Source organism: Nicotiana tabacum, chromosome 3 (assembly GCF_000715075.1).
Source record: "Nicotiana tabacum cultivar K326 chromosome 3, ASM71507v2, whole genome shotgun sequence".
NCBI lineage: Eukaryota > Viridiplantae > Streptophyta > Magnoliopsida > Solanales > Solanaceae > Nicotiana > Nicotiana tabacum.
The window spans coordinates 168476360-168496992 of NC_134082.1; the positions used below are offsets into that span (position 1 = coordinate 168476360).

General features: G+C 38.8%; 2 protein-coding genes across 2 annotated transcripts; one reads left to right on the forward strand and one right to left on the reverse strand.

Moving 5' to 3' along the window:
• The first annotated feature begins 442 nt into the window (after positions 1-442).
• Positions 443-7554, forward strand: LOC107766745 (ABC transporter B family member 9). Its single transcript, XM_016585582.2, has 12 exons — positions 443-1029; positions 2317-2371; positions 2984-3159; positions 3275-3496; positions 3582-3820; positions 3928-4453; positions 4574-4847; positions 4938-5601; positions 5691-5919; positions 5994-6260; positions 6342-6605; positions 6689-7554. Exons 1-12 carry the CDS (start codon positions 787-789, stop codon positions 7331-7333), a joined length of 3804 nt encoding a protein of 1267 aa, XP_016441068.1. The 5' UTR covers positions 443-786; the 3' UTR covers positions 7334-7554.
• Positions 7555-7641: 87 nt separating this feature from the next.
• LOC107766747 (oxoglutarate-dependent flavonoid 7-O-demethylase 1) lies at positions 7642-19435 on the reverse strand. The gene is made up of 4 exons (XM_016585584.2): positions 19079-19435; positions 18179-18426; positions 8204-8528; positions 7642-8116 (listed from the first exon to the last, which is right to left on the reverse strand). The coding sequence occupies exons 1-4, from the start codon at positions 19334-19336 to the stop codon at positions 7850-7852; spliced, it is 1098 nt and encodes a 365-aa protein (XP_016441070.1). The 5' UTR covers positions 19337-19435; the 3' UTR covers positions 7642-7849.
• Positions 19436-20633: the final 1198 nt, after the last annotated feature.

Below are 20633 nucleotides of genomic sequence, written 5' to 3' on the forward strand. Positions count from 1 at the left end.
CTATTTTTTCACGGATAGAAAAAATAACTAAAGAAGCGCCGCCCCCAAAAACAAAAAACCCTCCAAAAAGAAGAGAGAACTTTTCCGTGTTCGCGTTCATACGTTTAATGATGTGATATACACAATATAATTTTACGACCAAAGGTATTCAACTCAACACCCTTCATTCTATGTGGCTACGCCCACTGGATCAAGAAATAACCAAAGAATCCAACCCCTTTTCCCTGTCCAAAAAAGGCAATCCGGTGCACATAACATCCCACGTTCAATCAGGATCCGAAGAAGGGTACCATCTGAAAGGAAACAACCTATATTAATACAAGCATTGCTGGTTTCACGACTCGAAACTATCACCTACTTTACGTCGCTCCAAGCTCCACAAAAAAAGCAGAAGAATAGCAGTTTGTTTAGAAATTTAAGTACGTAAGTCCTAATTATACTTGGAGAAAAAGAAATTTACAGCTATAAATGCGCTAATAGGCGGCACCAAAGATCCAAAGTATCTAATTGAAGAGCCTACTATACTATAGTATTCTTGATTATTTGCACAGACCACTTCATTTTTTCTTCCCGTGACCACTTTTCTAAGGAATAGCTCCTCTTCTTCTTCTTGCCTTTGAAGAATTTTATTCTTCAAAGCTTACTTTCTTATCTCTCCATTCTGTTATATCTTTAAAGAATCCTACATATAGAAGTGAACAACAAAGATTTATTAAACAATAAGGGATAGCGAAAAGGAAGAATATTAATAATCATTTTTCTATATTCCCTTCAAGATTCAAGAAAATGGCCGAAAATAGTGGAGAAAAATTAGAAAAAGGGTCGAGAAAAAGAGATCAAGATCAGAAAGTGCCATTTTACAGGTTATTTTCGTTTGCAGATAGGCTGGATGTTGCCCTAATGATCGTTGGAACGATAGGAGCCATTGGCAATGGATTATCTCAACCTTTAATGACACTCATTTTTGGCCAACTTGTTAATTCTTTTGGTTCTTCTTCTGATGATGATGTTGTTCACAAAATTTCAAAGGTACCCATTTTCTTGTAAATATTTTTCTTTCCTTCTCCACTTCTCGTGTTTTTTTTTTTTTTTTTTTTTGTTTTAATGTCATTTTTATATATTGTTCGTTTGTTCTCTTTAATGGAAATCTTTTTGTTTATTCTTGATATTCATGAGTTTTTCATCTTCCTGTTTTAAGAGAATTTAATTTTATCCATTTAATTTGTTGGTTTCATGCAGTTAAAGTTGCGACGTTCTAACCATAAGCATAAACCTAAAACTTGCCTTCTAAGGTCTTATTCAACAACAAGAAGAAACAGCATACATAAAAAGCTTCTATTTTCTTCTTTTAGGGGGGAGGTTTTTTTTTTTTTTTTTTTTTGGGGGGGGGGGGGGCGTGTTGGGGTGAAGGCATGAAAATCTGGTTTTTCTTAAACCCTTCATCTGTTCCTTTAAGCAATGGTGATTCAGGGAAAGTAGATAACTACATTCCACAAATTAGTGTTAATATACGATAATCATATTGAAGAGAGTTAATAAATGCGCCATCAATTTAACCCCATAAGTCCATAACCATATGTATTAAAGTTGATTCTATTATATTGTAATCAGCATCTTACTTAAATTGCATTTTAAAACTTATTATCCATTTGTTAGATTAAATACTTGGATTGCATTTGTAAGATCCTATTTTAAGTAATCATTAGTTGGTCTGTTTTCATTTTTATTGAAGAAGTGACAAGTTCCACTCATCTGAGTAGGAACCTATAGCTATTTTGCAGAGGTAAATGGGATGGTGTACCACAATTTAAATTTATATACACTAATAATATAAAAATAAACTATCAGCTAATCACCTTTTACAAGAAGGATTAGAGAAGTATCCTTAGTGCTGCCCCGCATCTACTTTTTTGACTTTTTATAGGACATGTCAATTTTTGGATTTACAAGAGAATAACAATTAGAATTCACTTTTTTGCCTTGTGGCAAACATAATTATGATTTTCTCATGTAGATTTCCATTTGGTTTTTGCTATGTAACGCAATCATAACTTATTTGCTTTACTTAATTTCAAAATCTTTCAATTTTTCCTTTGCGAAATTCCCACTAGACAGTGGGAAAGAACAAAAGCATATACCTATGTGCAGTTGTGCACTCTAATTTTTTGTCTCACGTCCAAATCAGCATTGTGAATACAGTGATTCGTAAGTGGTCTAATAACAAAAGCTTTTGACTAAAATGTCTTACCTTTTCTCCTTTAACTTCTTCTTCTTCTTCTCTCTTTTTTACATTTTATTTTATTTTCTTATTTCCAGGTTTCCATTTACTATGTCTACCTCGCTATTGGGTCTGGCATTGCATCCCTTCTACGTAAGTGTACACTACTTGGTTTTTAGTGTCAGTAATATTCTTGGTAAATACACAAAAGTATTATGTCTATAGTTATAAATGAGTATAAAGTAAAAAAAATTAATTTTTTTAGAAAACTATATTTCTAAAAAGAGGCTAAACATTGAACTAATTAAAACATCAAAATACCAAAAGTTATTCTTTTAAATAATACATAGAAATTCATCTAAAATATTTGAAATGTGTCCGATATTAGTATGAATATAGTTGCACCAAATAAATGTCATAGTCAAAGGTGGCCCACTCATTAGCGGTAATTTATTCAATGGATGTCTTTAAGAATATCGGTTCGGTGCTTGTTTTATAAAGGCATAATAGCAGTAAAAGGACAAGTTCAATCAATTACTACCCCACCGTGCTTAGAAAAAAATGTTGTCTTGGTTTAGATTATGATAGATATATATCTTTTGGATCAGTAAATTCCCAAGAAACGGCAATTTCCCAATCTAAGTATGAGGAAAGTGTAAAATGAGCCAGAAAAGAAGACTAGTAAGTTTGAGTTCTTGAACTAAATTGCAATGGAGAGAAAATGTGCACTGTATTGAGAGCTTAAATGACACTGTAACATTACAGAAATGTCATGTTGGATGGTTACTGGAGAGAGACAAGCAACTCGAATTCGGGGATTGTACTTGAAAACAATTTTAAGGCAAGACATTGCCTTCTTTGACACTGAAACAACAACTGGAGAAGTCATTGGAAGAATGTCTGGAGATACTATTCTCATTCAAGATGCCTTAGGTGAAAAGGTGCAGTTCCTTATTAAAAACAAATGCTAGTACTGCAACTGACTAATGTTTTAGTTTTCTTGGAAAAGAAAAAGAAATTACCAATAAAAAATAAACCTATGTTGAATGATTCCAGGTCGGGAAGTTCATCCAATTCCTGTCAACATTTATTGGAGGCTTCATAATCGCCTTCATAAAAGGATGGCTTCTATCAATAGTATTGGTTTCTTGCATACCTGCTCTTGTCATTGCTGGAGGAGCTATGGCATTGATCATGTCCAAAATGTCAAGTCGCGGACAAGTTGCCTACGCACAAGCTGGAAATGTAGTAGAGCAAACAATAGGAGCAATCAGAACAGTAAAGACTCAAAATACTATCCAAATCTTTCTACATTCTTTTGTACCAAGCTTGCACATTTAATCTAAAAGCTTGTTAACTTTAGGTTGCAGCATTCACAGGAGAGAAGCTGGCGATAAGTAAGTATGACAGCAAACTAAAAATTGCCTGTGCTGCTACTGTTCAACAAGGGCTTGTTTCAGGCGTTGGACTTGGCACAGTCTTACTCGTAGTCTTCTCTACTTATGGACTAGCCGTTTGGTATGGTTCCAAACTGATAATTGAGAAAGGTTATAATGGTGGAGATGTCATCAGTGTTATCATGGCTATAATGACTGGTGGAATGTAAGCATAAAATTCTCTGTTAAAAGCATCTTAAATTTTTTGCATTGGAAAATTACTGTAGGCTAAAGAGTGCCAACCCTTTTGTTTGTTCTCTTATCAATTTGCAGGTCACTAGGCCAAACAACACCATCATTGAATGCATTTGCAGCAGGACAAGCTGCAGCCTACAAAATGTTTGAGACAATCAACCGGAAACCTCTGATTGACACATCTGACACCAGCGGGATTGTGTTGGAAGACGTCAAGGGTGAAATTGAGCTTAAAGATGTGTACTTCAGGTATCCAGCCAGGCCAGATGTGCAAATCTTTAGCGGATTCTCACTTGTCGTACCTAGTGGGAAAACTGCAGCTTTGGTTGGACAAAGTGGAAGTGGGAAGTCCACAGTTATCAGTTTACTGGAGAGATTCTATGATCCGGAAGCCGGAGAGGTACTCATAGATGGTGTCAATTTGAAGAAATTTCAACTCAAATGGCTAAGGCAGCAGATGGGATTGGTAAGTCAGGAACCTATCCTGTTTGCAACAACGATAAAAGAGAATATCAGTTATGGTAAAGAAAATGCTACTGATGACGAGATTAAGACAGCTATTGAACTTGCTAATGCTGCTAAGTTCCTTAACAAACTCCCCCAGGTAAAATATTTTCCCATTATTCCATATTCACACACCTACAATTAGCTGTTAAATAAGCAAATGACTGTCCAAAAAGTTGTTTAACTTGAAACTCATCTTCTTCATCGCTGCGATCTATAGGGGCTTGACACTATGGTAGGTGAGCACGGAACACAACTATCTGGTGGACAAAAGCAAAGACTTGCAATAGCAAGGGCTATTCTAAAGAACCCAAAAATACTTCTCCTTGATGAAGCTACAAGTGCTCTAGATGCTGAATCAGAAAGAATCGTGCAAGAAGCACTTGAGAAAGTCATGGCGAATAGAACAACTGTGGTTGTTGCTCATCGTCTAACAACCATTAGAAATGCTGACCTTATAGCAGTGGTTAATGCTGGAAAACTACTAGAACAAGGTAATACTTCTAAAGCATGTTTAACAAGCTTTTACTTTTGTGTTTAACTAAGCTATAAGCATTTTTTTTCTTCTCTCATCACGAAAATAGGAACGCATTCTGAGTTGATACAAGATCCAAATGGGGCGTATTCCCAGCTTGTGCGAATGCAGGGAGGGAATAGGGAAGAAGAAAACATGAAAAGTATGGACCTTGATAAGGTAGATTCAACCACTGATTTGGAGAATAACTTGAGCAGGTCATCAAGCCAGCGATTGTCAGCAGTGAAACGATCAACAAGCCACGGATCATCTAGACATTCCTTCACACTCAGCTATCCTGTTCCGGGGCTAATTGATATTCATGAATCAGAGATAGGAGATGAGGGCAAGAAAAAAGAAGATAAAGGAAGCTTAGATAAACGAAAGAAAGTTTCCATTAGGCGGCTTGCTGAACTAAACAAACCTGAGCTTCCTTATTTGCTACTTGGATCGTTGGCTGCGATCATACATGGTCTGATTTTCCCCTTATTTGGACTCTTGCTATCAACAGCTATTAAAATATTCTTTTACCCACCACATAAGTTGCGAATTGAATCAAGATTCTGGTCACTCATGTACGTTGGCCTTGGTGTGGTGACTTTGCTAGTTGTACCTTTCCAGAACTACTTATTTGGAGTTGCAGGTGGGAAATTGATCGAGAGAATTCGTTCTTTGACGTTTAAGAAAGTAGTCCACCAAGAAATCAGCTGGTTCGATGACCCTGCAAATTCAAGGTTCATTAACAAATCAATAAGCATTGAATTCTTCCCTCTAACTTAACATAGTATCATAGGCTAAATAAGTGGATTTTTCTTGAGTGCAGCGGTGCAGTGGGTGCAAGGTTATCAACTGATGCTTCTACAGTCAGGACGATTATGGGTGATGCACTGGCACTTATTGTACAGAACATAGCGACTGTAGTAGCTGGTCTTGTGATAGCCTTCACTGCTAATTGGATTTTGGCAATTATAATCCTTCTCGTATTGCCTTTAATTGGTTTGCAAGGATTCCTCCAGACCAAGTTGTACAAAGGCTTTAGTGCCGATGCCAAGGTTTTCCATTTTTCTCATCTTAAATAAATTTCATTATAGGTGCTTGAATTAAATTAAAAATGGTGTCTCTCCAGGTGATGTATGAAGAAGCTAGCCAAATAGCAAATGATGCTGTTGGCAGTATTAGAACAGTGGCATCATTCTGTGCAGAAGAGAAAGTGATGGACATGTACCAAAATAAATGTGAAGGTCCAATGAAGCAAGGAGTAAAGATAGGAATTGTTAGTGGAGCTAGCTTAGGTTTTGGTTCTTTTATACTGTATTGTACAAATGCCTTCTGTTTCTACATAGGATCTGTCCTTATTCATCATGGATTAGCAACATTTGGCCAAGTTTTTAAGGTAAAAGAACTTGGTTTTCTCTTTCTTTTCAGCTCTTGCATATCTATGTTTAGTTTCTGAGAGAAACCCTTAAAATTGCAGGTTTTCTTTGCATTGACACTATCAGCTATTGGAGTTACTCAAAGCACTGGAATGGCTCCAGATGCTAACAAAGCCAAGGATTCTATAGCTTCTATATTTGACATTCTTGATAGAAAACCCAAGATTGACTCAAATTCTGATGTTGGCACTACTCTAGCTGTTATTCGTGGAGATATTGAATTTAAACATGTGAGTTACAGATATGAAACTCGCCCGGATGTCCAAATCTTCAAGGACTTATGCCTAACCATCCCTTCTGGAAAGGTATTTCCTAGTACTCCCTCTACATTATAATAACGTACCTTATCTTTTATTCGACTGGCTTAACATTTCGCTTCTCTTTGTAGACTGTTGCTCTAGTGGGAGAGAGTGGAAGCGGGAAATCAACTGTCATTAGCCTAATAGAGAGGTTCTACAATCCTGAATCAGGAGAGATATATTTGGATGGTGTGGAGATCAAACAATTCAAGCTAAGTTGGCTAAGGCAACAAATGGGCCTAGTGAGTCAAGAACCAATACTGTTTAACGAAACAATTCGTGACAACATTGCCTACAGCAGACAAGGGAATGCAACAGAAGAAGAGATCATTCAAGCAGCAAAATCAGCAAATGCGCACAACTTTATATCCTCATTGCCTCAAGGATATGATACATCAGTTGGGGAAAGAGGGGTACAATTATCAGGCGGACAAAAGCAAAGAATAGCTATAGCGAGAGCAATACTGAAGGATCCAAAGATCCTATTGCTAGACGAGGCAACAAGTGCATTAGATGCAGAATCAGAACGTATAGTACAAGAAGCATTGGATCGAGTAATGGTAAATAGGACAACCGTGGTAGTAGCTCATCGCTTAACCACAATCAAAGGGGCTGATATCATTGCTGTTGTGAAGAATGGAGTAATTGCTGAGAAAGGTAGACATGATGTTCTTATGAACATAAAAGATGGAGTTTATGCATCCTTAGTAGCATTGCATATGAATTCAGCCTGATCACTGAAAACAAGATTATTTCTTCATCTTGTGACTAAGACTTAGATAAGGTCACTTTTTGTCTTTCTTTTTTCCCACTCATTTAGATTTCTCCCTTTTTCTTTTTCACTTTTTTGCTTAAGTGTACAGTCTATTGGGGTTTTATGATTTGTATTTCAAAATATTGTCGAAGAACAATTTTACCTTTCGCGATAAAATTCTGATATTGTTTTTGTACAAAAGGGGTACACCCTTTGTTGGATTATGACATCACACCCATGTACAGCAACAAAAGCATTTCTACCGTCAAAAGCTGAAATCCAGGAGTTGTTGAAACTATTACCATATAGTAATTCATCATTTTCCACCAAAATGACCCCAATTGCATCAGGAAAACATCTTTGACAGATAATGCTTGACTGGAAGGTCTAACTTAAGTAACAAAAACAATTACTAGAAGAAAATAGTCTAAAAGTATATTTATTAATTTAGGATAATAACTTAAATATAATACAAATATAGGGATATTAAGGAGTTTCAACTTGCTGGATTCTCATAATTTTCAATTCTCATAACATCCAAGTACGATTTCTTATCAAGCTTACGAGCAAATAAACCTCTGAAATAATCTGCAGCTCCAATATTTTTGAACTTTGCCGGATTTTCAGAGGAAATGATACTTGGAGCAGGACCAATTAGTCCATCAAGTTTAGGGTTGTAAAATGTTGCAATTGAGAGTCTCTCCTTCTCGTTATTAACGGTTGCTCTATGCTCAATGCTACGGTAGGTTCCATTAGTCACTATCTGCAAATAAATATATACACATATTAATATATAGTTTGATATAGTAAAATAAAAGAAAAGAGAAGACAGTTTTAGCAGATTAATGACCTCTAAGATATCACCAATGTTGATAATGAAGGCATTAGGAAGAGGACTAATAGGAATCCACATGCCATCTTTCTTGATCTGAAGTCCTTCCATTTGGTTAAGTTGAAGGAGAATTGTGAGGCCAACACCATCTGAATGAGGAGAAAGACCGATCACTTTCTCTGGCTCGGGACAGGGTGGATAGTAGTTCATCCTCATCGCTTGCATCCCTTCTCCAAACAATTCACTCATGTATTCTTCATCTATATTCAATGCTTTCGCAATAAAGTTAATTATCTTTAAAGCCAATGTTTTCAATTCAGCTGCATATAGTTCCACCGTTTCTCTGCTTCAACACATCAACTAATTAGCCAATATCCTGGATTTTAGTTGGCATGAGACAACCACATCTCATATCAGCTCGGATTTAACTCATGTATACTAACAATAGTACCACTTTTTAACAATATCAACGTATCTTAACGTGTTGTAGCAGATAACTTGCTTTAATTTTCAGATTATTAATTTCACTTTTTATAAACACTTACCTATATATCTCATTTAGGTGACATGTAAAACTTTTTTTGCCCTATCAAATGTATTATTCAAGGTTCGTCTTCCCTATGGAAATTAATCTAAATAGTATTTGCAAAGAAAATAGCAGAACTGAGTTTCCAAAAAAAAAAAATGCACTCAGACCAAATAAAGTAGAGAAGAAAAAGTAGGAGTCATTTGGTTATATGTGTTTGTTTTAAAGGAAAGAAAATCAGGAAATTATTTCCTTTCGAATTCATTAAATTTTGGAGGAAAGTTAAACCAGATTAACCTGTGATATCTTTTAACCACTTCTTACACAAGCTAATTGTTTACCCTCAAAATCGGATAACAACTGGATTTATATGTGGTTTAAGGATATGTGGGTTAATTTGACACAAAGCGATAAATTGAATTATAAATAAAGCGAACAATAATAAAGTAAATTCAAACCATATGACTTGAACAATTATAGCCTTGAAAAGTACGTCTCACTCGAACTGGATGTAATTCAAATGGTATCAGATACAGAAGAACAGTAGCTTGCAGGAATAAAATAATATTATAATGCTTTGGCATGCGTGTTACAATGTGTTTTACAAATAATCAAACCCCCTTATATAGCAGGGGAGTCCTACTTTAGGCACATATTCTATAAATGATAAAAATCCCATGATTTGCAGATTAACCGGTTTCTCATTGATACGTGCCGAGAATTACGCCGTGATACCCGACCAATTACAGATATTTCGCCTTCCGTTACCCGGTCTGGCAATGTTTTCTCGTGCTCATTCGGGGTCAAGCCCGATTCCGAGGTCATGGACTTGATGTTATCGAGGATGGGTATTCTGACTTCGTATCTTAGTTTAATGGAACCCGGGGTCGATCTTCAACCCATCACGTTTCAAACCCGGTCTGTCAGAAATCGGACGAGCCCGATTTTGTCGTATACAGATAGTCCCCTCATTTTTTGGAGAATAAATTACGAGAAACGAGATGAGCTCCCGATTCTTGCCTCGATACCTCGCGTCAGAAACGACAATCTAAACGAAACGTCTCGTCTATCACGTCTTAATGACATTAAATGCTCGTCAGTTGCTGTTCGGCCACTTCAGATTTTGAACCGTCATTTGAAAATTATAAATACTCCATCCTTCATTCATTCAGCCTTTACGTTCAAACCTCTTCTACTCTTGTTCTTAAAATCTTTGCATTCTCCAACACTTGTGCCCAGATTTCTTAAGGTCTTTGCAAGAATTCTCACTTATCTTCACTCCAAACCATTATGCGTACTCTTTTAACTTCCTCTCCTTCATCTTTACTCAAAAGAAAATGGCGAAGACGTCTAATATAGTTCCTAAAAAGAAACTGCTTTTTCATCACGACCGGCCGGTGAGGAACCAACGGCGGAACCTCCTCTTGGCGCGTTTATTCCTGGCGGGTGCTCGGTGACCGCCGACTTTAAAGTTGAAAAACCTTCACCCATTCCGGGCCGGGACGAGAAAGTATTGAGATATATTTGCTCGATCACCGAAGAAACCCTCCCTTCAGTCATAAAGGACTACAACTGGGCCGGAAACGACGTGGTGATTCCTGGACCCGAAGAAGATATCACTACCAACGTTAAGGGATATTTAAGTGTTTACACTTATTATGTTGGGCCTGTTGGACCCGGTGATCATCCAATTCTGTAAAAGGTACGAGGTGTGCCTTGGTCAGATCCACCCCTCGTTCTGGGGGATAGTCAACCTTCTCCGATTCTTCGTGAGCAAGATTGATGGATGCCCATTCACTATTGACCATATGTTGCACCTATATAGCCCCTAATTCTTCCGCGAGGGGGGGGTGATTAAACTTGCACGTCGGGCCTCTAAAGCCCCGTTCTCGAGCATTGATGAAGATCAAAACCGAGGTTGGCTGGGCAAATTTTTCCGAGTGAGGACCTCGGATCTGATCCCGGCCGAGGACATGTCGTTCCCTGAGGAGTGGAACACAAAACGTAAGCAAAGCTCCGTTATTCCCAAAAAATTTATTTTTTACACTTTTCCTCCTTTCTTATCGATGTTTGTTGCTGATGCAGCTATTGCTCGGGTTCCAGATGCAATTTCTCGACTCAAGGAGTGGGTCAAGGGCCATGTGTCCCAAAAACCGTATTTCAAGCGGGCATGGTGTGAGCTTTCAAAGGGATGGTGGGAGGCCTGCTCTCACAGTGAGTTTCATTTCCCATGTGAATAATACTTGATTTTTTCCTCGTGTCGTAGAGCTCTTATTCATTCCATTTCCCTTTGTAGGTCTTTCCAAGGATATTTCCATGAGGCCTCCATCCGGTAACGAGGATGTACACGGCAAGTCCCCTGCTCGGAGGCAGGGTGATGAGAAGAAAAGAAAGAGGACCCAAGTTCTCCGAGCTCAAAAAAGAAAAGAACAAAAAAAGTCTGGTGCGTAAATCTAAGGGTAGCACCAGTGCTCGGGCGCCCTCTTCGGACTCACTCCACTGGTTGAGGGACAAGTCAGAAGAAGAAGAAACCTCCAAACTAGTAGCCCGCATGCGGTCAAGGCTCGAGGTACGAGGGGCCTCCGAAGCGGTAAGAGCTGAAAGTGAATTGCCTCGACTTGGGGAGGTCAACAGGGGAGCTTTAGCCGAAGCTTCCGAACTAGAAGGGGGCGAGGCCACTTTGCCTCGAGTTAGGGAGGCTGATAATGAGATCGTAGCCGATTCTTCCCGGACAGCAGATAGTGCCCTGAAGGAGGTACTCAGAGTGATTGACCTCTTTGAGTTGCCTTTATTTACCGAGCCTATGTTTACCGAGGCTCAGACACTGAAAGGACGCCCCAACGAAGAGGCACAAGGGGCGGTAGACCCCTTTCAGAACTTTTTTGATAGTGTATACTCTACCGCTACAGAGGACGTCTCCGGGTTGGGTAATTTACCGATGCCAAGAAAAAGTCCATCATTGGGGATAAATGGACCTTCCTCAAGGACCAAACTAGTCAACCGGTTCCTGGCTCTGAATTTGAATCCTAACCGGAAGTGGTCGATCGTTATGTATATCGCAAAAGAGCCCGGGTTCTTTCTGCTCCCCTAAGGGTGTCTAGTTACCTCCGGTGCTTGGTGACAGAGGAGGACCAGACCAAGATGAATGAGGTGGAAGTACCCTGCCTGTTCAATGAAGCTCAACAGGTGTTAAATCGGGTAAATTGAGATACCTCTTAATAATTTCTAGTTTATACTTAGATTAGTTTGTAGGTGATCATAACTCCTTTCTCTATGTTTGTAGGCCTCGGTACTTCACCACGAGATGTTTCTTCGCTATCGGGAAGAGCTGAACCAGTACGAGGCTGAGATCCGAGGGCTCACTAAGAAAAGAGATAATTACAAACTTCTCAGTAAGCAAAATAAAGGGGAAGTTAAGAGCCTCCGGGCTGAGTTAGGGGTGGCTCGGAAAGAGCATGCCGACCTGGTTGAGCAGGTAAGAAGAGTTTTGAAGTTAGTGACTGCAAATCAGACATGGTGACTAACGGTCCAAACCCATAGGTCCAACAGAAGCTTGATCGGATCGAGTAGCTACGGGAAAAGGTAGATGTGGTGAAGGTCGAGGCCGAAGAGTGGAAAAGCAACATGGACCACTTGGCCTCAGAAAAAGAGTCTCCCCGGACACAACTGGCTTTGGCTGGGATCCAACTTCGAACTGTAAAGGAAAAGGATTCGGTATAGGCCAAAAAGATTGAGAAACTTCAGTCGCAGCTAAATTCGGCCGTCTCCGATCGAGAAAATCTAGCCAAGGAGCTTGAGACAGCCATATCGAAGGCCGAAATGGTCAAGGTTGATGCTGAGGAGATGGTGGCCATTTACAAGGCCGATGCCGAGGTGGCCCAAGTTCGAGCAAAGGATCTCAATGAACTCACAAAGTGTCAATCCCGAAGGGAGGCTCTCGAGAAAATTCATGCTCGAGGTTTCGACTTGTCGGCCAAAATCGAGAGCGCCAAGGAGCTCGAAGCCAAGGTTAAAAAGTTGGCTTATCCCGATAATGATAATGACTCTGAGGGTTTAAGCAAGTGCGAAGACGAAGGATATCCCAAGGGTGACGAGGCAGTCCCCTGCGAAGACTAGGCCACTTAGGATCTTTAAATTTTTTTCGTTTCTCTCTTTGGTTGAGGCCCTTTTGGCCCTTGTAAATTTTTTTTGATATATATAAAGCCTTTTTTCCCTTCATTAATTTCTAAGTTTTTTGCTTTTTTATATTCATAAAGATTAACATGCCTTAGCATGAAATAGTTAGGTTTATGTCCGGTGGTTCGAACAAGCCTTGTCTTTAACATTATTTTATTTTTAAGGCATTGTGGGGTTTCGGTGTGGCTGAAATTTTTCCGCCCAAAGTACTTGTACTTTCTTAGATTATAGTTTGCCAAGGGTAGCTTTTAGAACCGTTTAGGAAACTTCGAGGCCTTGTTATTTATGTTACGGGTCTCGGACATCTCCGAGCCGTTTTAATTTGATCGTAGCCTTTTTAGTTCGGGTGTTGCCTAATGGGTTTGTCACCCCGAGTTATCGGGGCTTGCCTAGAATAACAGTCCCTGAGTTGGGATGGCGGGGCCTCTAAAATTCAGGCTCTTGCCTAATTGGTCTTGTGCACCCGAATTCTGACAGCCCGAACCGCCCGAATTTGTTTTTGGACGGTAGTCCCCAAGTGAGAGTGATTGTTCGAACTCAGATTAAGGTGTCCCTTAGGCTCGATACCTTTAGGGGATCGGATGTAGGAAATTCCCTGAGAAAATGCAAAAAAAAATTAAAAGGACAAAATATTTATCCGCAAGAAAGAGACTTATTTTTATTCTAGTTCTAAATAGTTATACATGCGTACATGAAGAACTCGAGCGGTGTATGCGGGCACGGTTGTTTTGACCGTTTTGCCCTTATAATAAGTCCTATCTATCGAGACCCTTCAATCACGAAGTTTCTTTGCTTGCTAAAATCGATATCTAAGGGGCAATGCCCCTCAGTATTCGAGGTTGATTATAGGGAAAAACCTCAGATACTGTTGATATAATCTTTGACACCGGTTTATGACCGGCCTTCTATTCTAAGTTAGCACGATCTACTGTTGCCTCATTAAAAACGTTGCTAGAAAATCCATTTGGGACAAAACCGATTCAAGGAAAAAAGAGTGCAACGCGTGCTTTCAGACCTAAAAATCTGTACCGCTTCTTGTTGGTTACCTACAAGAATTAGTTCAAAAATAAGTAAAAAGGAAATGAATGGGGTTATACCTTAGCAATAGTACCGCTTCAAGTGAGTTATATTCCAATTCTTCGGTAGTTGGTCGCTCTTCATTGTTCCGAGTTTGCAGGATCCCTTTCCAGTGATCTTGATGATCTGGTATGGTCCTTCCCAGTTTGGTCCCAATTTCCCTTAGTTCGGGATACATGTGCTTAGTGTGACCTTCCTTAGTATTAAGTCCCCGATATTAAAGTGCCGAAGGTTGGCCCTTCGATTGTAGTACCTCTCGATCCGCTACTTTTGGGCAGCCATCCGAACAAGGGCGGCTTCACACCTTTCATTCAATAGCTCTAGGCTCGTACACATGGCCTTATCATTCGATTCCTCGGTAGCATATCGAAATTTGATATGTGGTTCACCGACTTCGACCGATATTAGAGCTTTGGCGCCGTAAACCAACAAGAACCGGGTGGCCCCGATACTGGACTTTGAGGTTGTTTGGTATGCCCATAGGACTTCAGGTAAGATTTCTTTTCATTTTCCTTTTGCGTCGGTTAACCTTTTTTTGAGGTTCTAGAGTATGGTTTTATTGGTCGATTCTGCTTGTCCATTTCCATTAGGGTGATAAGGTGTTGACAGGACCCTTTTGATCTTATGGTCTTCGAGAAATTTGGTCACTTTGCTGCCGATAAATTGTTTCTCGTTGTCGCACACGATTTCAGATGGCATTCTAAAACGACATATGATGTGATCCCAAATAAAGTCGATGACTTCCTTCTCCCTAACTTTCTCGTATGTCTGGGCTTCCACCCACTTAGAAAAAATAGTCAGTCATAAACAATATAAATTGACCCTTACTAGGTGCCCATAGAAGAGGGCCAACGATGTCCATTCCACACTTCATGAATGGCCATGGCGATAAGATCGAACGCAGCAACTCCTCGGGTTGGTGAATCATCGGAGCATGTCCCTGGCATTTATCATATTTTCGTACGAACTTCTTCGCGTCTTTTTCCATGTTAATCCAGTAATAGCCGGCTTTGATTATCTTTCGAACCAATGATTCGGCGCCTAAATTCTGCAGGTGCCCTCGTGAACTTCCCTCATAACGTACTCGGTATCTCCTAGTCCTAGACATATTGCCAATGGGCCATCATACATTCTTCTGAACAAGGTCCCATCTTCAGACAAACTAAACTGAGCTGTCTTTGGTGAAGAGTCGAGGGAACTACCATCATATTGTGGATCCATGGCCTCCCCAACAGGGCATTGTACCTCATGTCCTCTTTAATCACATAAAACTTGGTTTCCTAGATGGTCCCGGTGGCGTTTACTGGTAACATTATTTCTCCCTTAGTAGTTTTACATGTCATGTTGAATCCGTTTACAACTCAGGCTGCAGGCTTGATTTGGTCTTATAGGCCGAGTTGTTCTACGACCCTCGACCGAATGGTGTCGGCCAAACTACCCGGATCAATTAACATACGTTTAACTTGAGATTTATTCATGAGTACAGATATTACTAGTGCATCGTTGTAGGGCTGCACGATTCCTTCTGCGTCGTCGTTGCTGAAAGACAAAGTTCCTTCTGTATGTAATCTCGAGTTCTTTTTTCCTTATGATGGATACTTTGGTGCATTTTACATCGGACTTTGAGGAACATCGACTGCTCCGATGATCATGTGAATGACGTGTTGAGGTTCTTTTTACTTGGTTTGTTTATTAGAGTCCCTATTTCTGAAATGATTCTTGGCTCGGCCACTCAGAAATTCTTGAAGATGCCCATTGTTGAATAACCGAGCTACCTCCTCCCTCAATTGTCAGCAATCCTTTGTTTTGTGGCCGTGAGTGCCATGATATTTGCACATCCGGTTTTGATCCGTTTGGGCTAGGTCGGATTGCAGAGGTTGAGGCCATTTGGTATCTTTGATGTGTCCGATAGCCGATACGATGGCAGCAACATCAAAGTTAAAGTTATATTCTGGTAACCTTGGTGCTTCTTTAGGTCCGATAGGCCTATCAAAATCGTTCTTGCTCATGAGTCCCCGGCTGCTCTAGCCTTGGACATTTCTCCTTTCTTTTCGCATAAAACTTTGTCTGGACCCACTACTTCTTTGATCCTCATTGTACATTTGATACAGATTCGTGTTCGGCCTTGGTTCATGATTTATATCTCTCTTGACTCTGTCGATGGGTCTAACAGGGTAAACGGACCCGGAAGAAGCCTCAAGTTGATCATCTTCGACTATGATTTTTGATTGGCATTGATTATACACATCAGCCCAAGTGATAGCCAGATATTTTATCAGATTCTGCTGCAATTGTGGTGAAGCCACCGAACTTCGAACATTAAATCCTTGGGTAAAAGCTTGAACGGCCTAATCATCAGCAACCAATGGTAGGTCCATCCGTTCCATTTGAAACCGAGACACGAATTCTCTGAGCATTTCATTATCCTTTTGCCTTACTTTGAAGAGGTCCGACTTCTTGGTTTCGACCTTGATAGCCCCAGTGTCTGCTTTGACAAAAGAGTCTACAAGCATAGCAAATGAGTCAATAGAGTTAGGGGGTAAGTTGTGATACCATATCATAACTCCCTTTGACAGGGTTTCACCGAATTTCTTCAGCAAGACAAAGTCAATCTCATCATCCTCCAAGTAATTTCCTTTGATGGCGCAAGTGACATGCTTGTTTGTCGACCGGGCTCCACCATGGATGCTATTCTCGGGGTCAGTAGGGAGGCTTATTTCGATAGCCACATGCGAATTAGCGTCCAACGGGTCCGCAATTGGAATTCGATGGGATCAACGAGCGGTCTCGTTATCGGGCACTATGTTATTATTTTCACCGTGGTGACCAGACTCATTGTAAGCAGGTAGAGGTGCTAATTGTGAGTTTGACATTTTAAGCTTAAGCCTGAAATTAGAGACACTTCAAAGAACAAGTGTAAAATAGTGTGTTATGAAAATTTGTATCAAATAACCACTATTATCCTTAACTTTTTTACCCTCAAAATTGGATAACAATCAAATTTCTAAGTGGTTTTAAAGATACATGGATTAAGTTGACACAAAGCAATAAATTGAATTATAAATAAAGCGAACAATAAGAAAGTAAATTCAAACCGTATGACAACAATTATAGCCTTAAAAAGTACGCCTCGCTCGAACTGGATGTAGTTCAAATGGTATCAGATATAGAAGAACAATAGCTTGTAGGAAGAAAATAATATTATAATACTTTGGGATGCGTGTTACAATGTGTTTTACAAATAATCAGACCCCCTTTTATAGTAGGGAAGTCCTACTTTAGGCACAATTCTATAAAAAGTAAAAATTCCATGATTTGCAGATTAACCGGTTTCTCGTTGATATGCGCCGAGAATCCCGCCGTGATACCCGACCAGCTACGCATATTTTGCCTTCCATTACCCGGTCTGGCAATGTTTTCTCGAGCTCATTCGGTGTCAGGGTCGATTCTGGGGTCATGGACTCGATGTTATCGAGGACGGGTATTCTGACTTCGTATCTTGGTTCAATGGAACCCGGGATCGATCTTCAACCTATCATGTTTCAAACCTGGTCTATCAGAAATCGGACGAGCCCGATTTCGACCGTACACACTAACCAAACACACAAAAAGAGCCAGAAAGAAAAAAATCAAAAAAATAAATTTAAGAAAAAAAAAAGACAAAATGGACTTTCGAGCATAATATACTGGAGCATAAAAAGAAGTCATTGTAATAACTGCTATTTTGCTGCAACACGAAAAATTCCAGCATAATATACTGAGATTGATGCACCTGTGTATGAACTCCAACACACGGAAAGTTACAACATAATATACTGAAGATTGGAGTACCTGTGTATAAACTTCCAGCATATTATGTTGAAACTCCAGTATATTGTGAGTTAACTATAGGGCACTTAGTTGTAATGTACGTGTGTGAGTTGTATTTACAAGGTTTATATTCTAGTACGTAATAAGGTGTGAGTTGATTAACACTTGTCCGACTTCTTCTCTTTTTCCCTTCTAATTAGTTTTATAAAAGTACAAGCATGACAATAACGCTGGAGAGATCACAGAGCGTTATAGTGAGATGGAAAATATTCCTTCATTCTTTATCAGAATTTTCTAGTTCGAGCCTTAAAAATAGCAAAACTTTTCGTAACTTTAAATTTATGCGACACAAATTTGAATTACTCATACATTGTTATAAAATTTAAAGAGAGAGTGGAGGGTACCTGAATGGTAGAGGGAGACGGGGGAACATATGTTGTTTTCTCAAAAAAGGAGGGAGGGTTGTCAAGAAGAAGAGATCAGCCCAGTCAAGTTTTTGCTCCTCAGAAACAACAAAAGCTTGTCCAAAACCATCCAAATCTCCATCCACTTGCTTCCACATTTTCTTTTCGTCCATTGGGAGGTTGAAGAAATCTTGAGTGTCCTTCTTCACTTTCTCAACTAATGAACCACTCACTCCGTGATTTATCAGCTGTGTAATCATTGCAAACAACAATAAAAAGGAATATGCAATTAAATTAAACTTTTGAGAATCTAATAAGTCCAATTTGCACGCGTAAAAATATTCATATGCACTGTAACTACTAACTCCCCCTAATGGTTCTTTTGGTTCACGGAAAAAAAATTATATAGGATTATAATGTATGAATTCTAATAGTGAAATTAATAATTTCTGAATTATTTAGTACAAGTTGTTTTATTCATTGAAATAAAATTGAGATCATGTCGTATAAATATTCAAAACATGTGTTTCGCTTGAAACTAAATAAACTTGAATAAATTTTTATTTTTATTTTAACTTTGACTTTTTCAAAAGATTTTGGTGGAGATGTAGCTTTAGGAGAAGGACATCTTTATCATTTGGTTGGTTTATTCAAGGAATTGTTAACCTCGATAATACATTCACCGCCTATTTTAAGTTTAAAAAATTAGGTGGGATTTGGATTACATCCTGTGATTATTATCCCATGTTGAAAATGGTATAATACCTAGAGAGGTAATAAAACGTTCTAATGAGATTATTTCCTTTACGCCCTGATATATACCAAATGACTCCTAACCTTCAAGATACTACTTATTTACAAATATACAGCTTAAGTAAATTATATATTCGAAAAAAGAACCTGGAAAAATCCCCAGTCTTTGCAAGCAGAATCAAGCTTCTTCAATTCGATTTCATCTCCAAGAAGCAAGCTTTCCATGTTGATGATTGGGATATTATCAGAGAAACTAATAGAAGTAGATGATTTGATCGGAGAAAAATCTTGATCATCTCTCACGTAACGCGCCGGGACTTTTTCCGGTGAGTCTGTGGCCAGTTCTTGAACACTTGGCACAGCCAACGTTCCACCTAGCGTCGTTGCCAAATTTTCCTCCATCATTATAACTACTAGCTTAATTATAATTTTGCTCTTGTTTATTCATACACACAAATTTATATATAGTATCTTCTTATGTGTGTGTATGGTGGGGGAAGAATTAGGCACACCTAACCTCATTTTTATAATATAGAAGAATACGATTTGACTTTAAATTATATAACAACACACCCGATATATTTCCATATTTAGGATCTGAAAAGGATAATATGTACGCAAACTTTACCCCTATTTAATAAAGATAGAGATGATGTTTCCAATAGACCCTCGGACTCAGAAAAGCATGGAGGAGAAGAAGTAAAGTTCTTTGTTTCCAAATAATTGTCTGGATACTGTTGGAAAGAACATTGACGACAAAACAAAAAAGAAAATGTAGTAAATGTGTGTATCTGCTTACCTGGCAGTGCAGGGCAAATGATAAAATGTTTTCTAGAAGTATTATACATAATCAATTTCTTATGTATACCAGTTATGTAATAGTACAATCTAATAATGTGAACACGAAAAAGATACATCTCACTCAACCAACAAAAATTAATGTGAGGCTGTTGATGAGCCACTCTTTGTTAAGGAGAGTCCATTGATATCGTTTCACTATAAAATTATACTGTATAAATAAATCAAATTTTATCTAAAAATATTAGGTGGAATATCACATCATAATCAAATTTCTCCGTTAACAGTATTTGCGTGTGTATTCACGGCTCTCCCTCAAAAAAAAATTCAAGGGAAAAACAGGAGAAGTGAGGAATTGAACCCTCATCAACAATGCAAAAATTCATATAGCTGTAATTAATTCATAGACATTTTATAATGACAGATAATTAGTAGGTTGGGCAGGAGAAAACGACCTGAATATTATTTTTTCCCCTTATTGTTTGATTGCGTAAATTGAGAAAGCACAAAATCCTCTCACTCGATTCCACTATTTTAATACTCTCTCTTCCAATCTATATGACTTGATTTGATCCGACATAAAGTTCAAAAAAAATATTTCTGAATTTATGGTATTAAACATATCATAATATATTTGTGTGGCTAAAATACTTTTACACATGTGATCGTAATAAATATGTCATAACATTTGTTTTGTTATATGTGATCACAAGAGGTTGTGCGTTCGAGTCACCCCAAGAGCAAGGCGGGGAGTTCTTGGAGGGAAGGATGTCGAGGGTCTATTTGGAAACAGCCTTTCTACCCTAGGGTAGGGGTAAAATCTGCGTACACTCTACTCTCCCCAGACCCCACTAGTGAGATTATACTGAGTTGTTGTTGTTGTATTTGTTTTGCTATAAAACTT

Excerpts from the sequence above, each read along its gene's own strand:
- LOC107766745 (XM_016585582.2), top strand. The coding sequence starts at position 787 with ATGGCCGAAAATAGTGGAGAAAAATTAGAAAAAGGGTCGAGAAAAAGA. Across the intron at positions 4,848-4,937 it reads TGGAAAACTACTAGAACAAG|GAACGCATTCTGAGTTGATA; the intron begins GTAATACTTCTA and ends TCACGAAAATAG. Across the intron at positions 5,920-5,993 it reads GCTTTAGTGCCGATGCCAAG|GTGATGTATGAAGAAGCTAG; the intron begins GTTTTCCATTTT and ends GTGTCTCTCCAG.
- LOC107766747 (XM_016585584.2), bottom strand. The coding sequence starts at position 19,336 with ATGATGGAGGAAAATTTGGCAACGACGCTAGGTGGAACGTTGGCTGTG. Across the intron at positions 18,427-19,078 it reads AAGACTGGGGATTTTTCCAG|CTGATAAATCACGGAGTGAG; the intron begins GTTCTTTTTTCG and ends ATGATTACACAG. Across the intron at positions 8,529-18,178 it reads CGTCTCCCTCTACCATTCAG|AGAAACGGTGGAACTATATG; the intron begins GTACCCTCCACT and ends GTGTTGAAGCAG.